Source organism: Myotis davidii, unplaced genomic scaffold (assembly GCF_000327345.1).
Source record: "Myotis davidii unplaced genomic scaffold, ASM32734v1 scaffold134, whole genome shotgun sequence".
Lineage (NCBI taxonomy): Eukaryota > Metazoa > Chordata > Mammalia > Chiroptera > Vespertilionidae > Myotis > Myotis davidii.
The window spans coordinates 1,796,086-1,802,480 of NW_006288853.1; the positions used below are offsets into that span (position 1 = coordinate 1,796,086).

Below are 6,395 nucleotides of genomic sequence, written 5' to 3' on the forward strand. Positions count from 1 at the left end.
GGATAAATTCCTTATTTAAATATGGACCTATTTTATGAATGAACCACATTTTTCCCCCTCACAAATTTCAGAAAACCCCCCCAAAAGCTTGCTGCCTCTTCTCCTAGAGTTCAGCTCTGGGAATAACTTGGCTTATTACTAAAGAAGGTTATGTTTCATTAGTGGAGCTGAGGGTGATAAAGGTGTAATCTTATTTTGTGTGTGATTGTCTGTTTCTTTGGCTGGGGGGTACCCAGTGATTTCCCCCCTGCAGTTGGATTTTTCAGGGGGTCTTTGGCCTCTTTGACCATCTCATAAAAAGGCTCTTACCATTTAAAGAGGCCACATCTTCCCAATCCATTTGCTTATACCTTTTCCATTTCCTTGTCTGGCTTTTTCAGGAGATAAGGTTTGAATGGTAAACATTATCTTAATTACAAGTCTGAATTTCTAAAGCACTTCAATTTAAAAATAAAAGAATATGTAAAAGACGGATTGATTTATAAACGACTCTTAAAAGCAGATCCCAGGACACCCTCTGGCATATCCAGATTACTTGCTTTCATGTATGAATTTTAATTTTCATGGATGCTTACAATGCCTGGATTATATGTTCCTAATACATTTTTAGCAATATGTTCTTGATACAAGAGATAAAGCTAATATTGATATTGTTGAATTTCTAGAGAAGGGGATGGATTGCTTTTCATTATCTGAAAAAACAAAACAAAAGATTGCTGACTTTTTGGAGATTGATTGCAAGTGGAATGGCTTTTGTTTTCTAAAGCTGTTGGTACAAGAAAGATCACGCATTTCTCCGATAACATTTGGAGAAAATATCTGATAGTTTTTCACAGCCAAGAATTAGTGCAGGCAGGAAAAAAATTATTATTTTTAAACATTTTTATTGATTTTTAGAGAGCAAGGGAGAGGGAAAGAAAGAGACAGAAAAACATCAATGTGAGAGAGACACATTGATTGGCTGTCTCCTGCACATCAATGATGAATCTTCAATGAGCTGCCTCCTGCACAGCCCTTACTGGGGATAGAGCCTGCAACCCCGGCATGTACCCTTGATTGGAATCGAATCTGGGACCCTTCAGTCCTCAGGCCGACACTCTATCCACTGAACCAAACTGGCCAGGGCAAAATTTTTTTAAAGAAAAAGGATAAAACAGTAAGCTTAGTTGCCAAGAACTCAAAATGAAGCATTCTCTGGCCTGGTGTTTGTATTTGGCACAGATTTACCAAAATGTTATTTTTCTTGTGGTTAATGTTATCATTACTGTCTATTTAAAAAGTCTTTTAACAGGCCAAATGCTTTGTCTCTGTTGTGCTCTGTGATTATACGGTGTGTGGTCTACAGTATGAGGTGGGAAACAGAAGAACTAGATTTTGCTTTGCAGGGTATGTCAGACTGGGTTAAACTGGTTCAATAATAATAATAATTACCATTAAGCCTATTTTTTCTTTAATTTGCATTTGCATTATGAACATTTTTTTTTCACCTCCCGTGACCCAAACACCTATTATTTGCCAGCCCTGTGCTAAGCCTTTCAACATAACATCTTATTATATTCTCATAATTACCACTGGCACTATGATGCTTCCTGTGTTATTACACATAAGGAAACTGAGGTTGTAGAGAGACCAAGGAATTGGTTAGAGTCACATGGCCAGTAATGTTTCTGAGCTGGAAACTGAAGCCAGGTCTGCATCTTTCCAAAGGGCCTACCTTCCCCCGCTTCCCTCTTCCATTTCTTACCCTGCCTTCCCCTTCTATCTCAGATATCACAAGGAGGAAACTAGCACCACCAGGCTTTCCCTGTAGGAGCCCATTGATACCTCAAAACAACTCCATTTCTCTCTCTCTCTCTTTTTTTTTTTAACAACTCCATTTCAGATGCAGAAACTTTGACTCAGTTAAGTGGTTTGCTGAAAAACATAGCTGGTGATTACAGGTTCAAATCTAGGGTTTTTGTGACAAGGTCTCTAGGCACTCAAGCAACCAGAGCATCCCAGGATTACCTGGGTCAGCACAACAAACACAAAAGCAAAGTTTGAGAATGATAGAGGGCTGTCAGATAATAACATTAAAAAAAAAACCCAACAACAAGTAATAACATTTTAAAATAAATGAGCCTATCTCAGACACTTTCACAAAAGGACTTTGGTTACGTTTTTTAGAAAGGACTTTTTTTTTTTTTTTTTAGAAAGGACATTTCAATGAGAGAAAACAGGAAGGCATAATTTCAGTTGGAGAGTTGATTAAAATGAATAACTTCAACTTTATGAAAAACTTTATATTGCCTCATTTTCTTTCTCTTATTTTGCCACAGACTGATCACTTGGTTGCGGACCAGTGTTTGGTAACCATTCTCCTACACCATCCTTTCTCACAAATCCAACAACTTAGCAACTGTTAGAGAAGGATTGCCCAGTGTGTTGTCAGAGTGTTGATTCTGTGATCTTTGGAGAGTCTATTGTATTTTGTATGGTGAGCTTCATTCTCATTCATATCTTGGTCAGGGCAGGCAACCTGAGGAGATGAAAAGGCAATAGATGATGATGGCTCTTGGTCAGCCCCTTTCCTTTTCTCCTCTTTTCTTGCTTATCTAGTAGCTGCCCTAGTATTCTTAGATGTTTGAATTATTTCATTTTCTCCTTATTTCCAATTTCCTTGCCTAAGCATTCATCAAGAGACATTTGGGACGCTGGGTAGAAGGAATTTTAGAACCAACAGTCTTTGGATTAAGTCGGGTGAAAGAGAAAAGAGGCTTATCATTTCTGGGTGTGGGCAGTGCCTACCACAGAGCCTTCCTTATACATCGTAGGTACTCAACAGTTACTTGGTGGACCAGTGAGTCTTATTTGTAACCTAATCTGTTAATATTAACTTCTAAGATTTTATATTACTTTGTGTGCATGTGAAAAGCTCAAAATTTGTTAGTTGAAATGTGGTATTAATATTTCTGTATCTCTAAGGAGTAGCGTATCTTGGATTATATAAGCCTCTTCCTCTGGCTTTAGGCCAACTTTGCTGTCAAACCAATGACACCTCAGCCTGTGTGGTGATGAGCTGAGGAAAAAGATTAAGAAATGTTTTGTTGTTGTTAATCCTCACCTGAAGATATTTTTGATTTTTAGAGAGAGTGGAAAGGAGAGGGAGAGAGAGAGGGAGAGAGAACTCAATGTGAGAGAGACACATTGATTGGTTGCCTGCCACACGCACCCCCATCAGGGCCGGAGTTGAGCCTGCAACTGAGGTACATGCCTTTGATTGGACTTGAACCCGTGAACCTCCAGTCCACAGGCTGACACTCTATCCACTGAGTGAAACCAGCTAGGGCAAGAAATACTTTTTTTATAGCAAAGGTGGAAATTTATTGAAGAATAAGTACAGACTCTCACATAGAAAGTGGGGAAAAGGGTCCCACAGAACTGACTCCCATGTAGGGAGTGGGAAGAGTCCCCAGAAGTACTTTTTTTTAGTATTGTACCCAAATTTGTGAAGATTGGGATTTGAGCTTTAAACTCCATGTAACAACAATAATGTGGTTTCTGATCTAAAGAAACCCCCATGCTTACCTTATTCAAAGAAATTCATCAACTTCGTCAATTGTCACAGTAAATAAAGTAGCTTTATTGTGAATCTAGAATTTAAAGAATGTTTTAGTGATTTTTCTGTTTACTATACCTTTTGCAGTAAAAATTCCAGTTTCCTAATTTTAATTAATAATTGGTAGTAAATGTTCTGTTTCAAATGGGAGAATGCATTGGAAAAAGACTCACCTGCAATGTTTTTTTTGTTATTTCAGACCACACTTGGTGCGAGTAAGCCTAACCATGGTGCAGCCAGATTCTTCTCAAAAGTGAGACCTCCCGAAGGACCAATGACTCTTTTCCCCGTGTCCTTTCATTTTCTCCTCCTACTCCATCACTATGTCTCGATCCCGCCACGCCAAGCCTTCCAGATTAGTCAGGAGGGAAGATCTAAACAAAAAGAAAAACAGTCAACTGAAGAAGACCCTCAGGCCAGTCAACAGAAATGTGGCATCAGGCAAAACCATGAGCCCCGGACAATTAAAGCAATTCATTCAAGAAAGGGAGGTTAAGAAAAAAACGGAACCCAAACCACCACCCATGCCAGTCAGAAGCCTGCTGACAAGAGCCAGCGCAGCACGAATGAAGTTGGAGAGGACTGAGGCCCTTTTTCGGAACCCGGAGTCTTTAACCTGCAATGGGTTTACAATGACTCTCCGAAGAACCTCCCTTAGCAGGCGACTCTCCCAACCCCCACTGGTCATAGCCAAACCCAAGAAAGTCTCACCTCCTAAGAATTTAGAAAAGCAACATAAGTGTGATCATAAGGTAACGCCCTCGGAGAATGATTCTGTACCAACACAAGACCCCCTAATCCCTCCTGATATAGAGAATCTAATGGACATACAAAATGCGTCTTTAGTTACAGATGAGAGCCAAGGGACAGCCCAGTCTTGGTGCCAAAGGGTGGAGGATTCCCAAATAAATTTTCCCACTCACAGTGGCCCGGCAGCAGCCATCCTTTCTGGGGCGCTGGAAGGGACACATGGTGGTGAAGGACTGTTCTCTAAAGAGACATTGGATGACATCAGTGATTCCCCAAGAATGTTTGCTCAGGACACTCTGTGTGCTCCTTTGCCCCTTCGAGCAGACCTTAACGTTACCTCGGAAGGAAACAGCAGCATTCAGGTAGAAGATTTGGGTTCACAAGTGGAATCTCTTAAGCTATCTGATTCTTACCTGAATCCCATCCAAAGTGAACATGATTGCTGCCCCACCTCCAGCTTTAATAAGGTTATACCTGAATTGGACCTTAGAAACTATTTGTCAATTGATGGGTCAGTATATTCTACCTCATTATTAAAACTCTTCTTGGCGGGTTCAGAACAAGGAGCCCTTGGTGCTGAACCAGATCCTCTGGAGGCCCTCAAGGCTACTCCAGATCAGCGGGCGGTTCCTGATAACACCCCTGTCTTAGGACAGGCCTTTAGTGCAGTCCCACATCAATGGGAAATTCCTGGTGCTAATCTGGTTCATGGAGGGGCTCTGGGTGAGACCCCAGACCCACCAGAGATCGCTGGTGCTATTTCAGTCCAAGGAGATGTCTTTGGTGCCATCCTCAATCAGGAAATCCTGGGCCCATACCAGATGGGAGCGAGTACTGCCTCAGACCCATCTGTCTTCCTTCCTGCTCCTCTAAACCCAGTTGCTACCTATAACGCTCTCCCAGAATGGCCTGATCCCCAGAGCACGGTTTCATACGGGCTCGAGGTCCAAGGTACTGTGCAGATTTTACCTTTGGGCTCAGGTCACGGTCCTCAACCATCCTCCAACTCAGAGGTAAATTCCGAACCTGCGGTCATGGCTATACACCATGTGGAAAATGAGAAGCAAGTCCATCTAAGCTTGCCACCAGCTGACACTCAGGGGTTTGCATTAGCCCCTGAGGGAGGACTCCACCATGCTTCACAGACCCTCGCCCTAGACACCCAGGCTGGTCCCAGCAAATCGGAAGGAGGGAGCCCCCAGGTGGACACCACAGTGGTGTCTACGCCAGTGTCACTTGTCAGTACCTCCTCTTCTTCCCACACAACTGTGCTACCTACTTTGGAAAAGAAGAAACGGAAGCGATGCGGGGTCTGTGAGCCCTGCCAGCAGAAGGCCAACTGTGGTGAATGTACTTACTGCAAAAACAGAAAGAACAGCCACCAGATCTGTAAGAAGAGGAAATGTGAGGAACTGAAAAAAAAGCTGCCCGGCCTTGTGCCTAAGGTGAGTAAATACCCAAGGGCCTGGGAGACGCCTGGGAGACTTGACAGAGGGATCTGTGTGGGGATAGCGCAGTATCGGACCCTTCTCCTGGGCTGTAAAATGTTGCTTTAAGTTATCGATTAGAAACGACCCACCTGCAGTACGTCTTGTGCGTGGACACATGAGCTTATTTTTAGAATTTGTCTCAGAAAACCAGAACATACAGTTTTTTCATTGTAGAGTTGGATAGAGACACAGGGAAATGGTATGAAATGTGATTTTGCAAACATTTCCACTGTGCCTCATTTGGCTAAGTATGTGTCTTTTTTGGAAGTTACAGGTTTAAAAATTAAGAGTGGAACAAATACATTAACTTCTTTGTAGCCTGAGAAACCAGAGGAATTAAACTTCCTTTTTTTTTTTTTTTCATGATCCCCCTTCTAAAAAATATATGATTTTAGCCCAGGCTGGTTTGGCTTAGTGGATAGAGCATTGGCCCGAGGACTGAAGGGTCCCAGGTTCCATGACCGGGTTGCAGGCTTGATCCCCGGTGGGGAGTGTGCAGGAGGCAGCTAATCAATGATTCTCTCTCTCATCATTGATGTTTCTATCTCTCTCCTTTC

At 42.3% G+C, this 6,395-nt stretch overlaps 1 protein-coding gene across 1 annotated transcript in view; it reads left to right on the forward strand.

The window, feature by feature from the left end:
* Positions 1–3,921: 3,921 nt before the first annotated feature.
* Positions 3,922–6,395, forward strand: part of TET1 (tet methylcytosine dioxygenase 1) — a 103,377-nt gene continuing 100,903 nt past the window's right edge. Inside the window, exon 1 of the mRNA XM_006760999.2 lies at positions 3,922–5,793. Coding sequence (XP_006761062.1) covers positions 3,922–5,793 — 1,872 coding nt within the window. The remainder of the gene's footprint in view (positions 5,794–6,395) is intronic.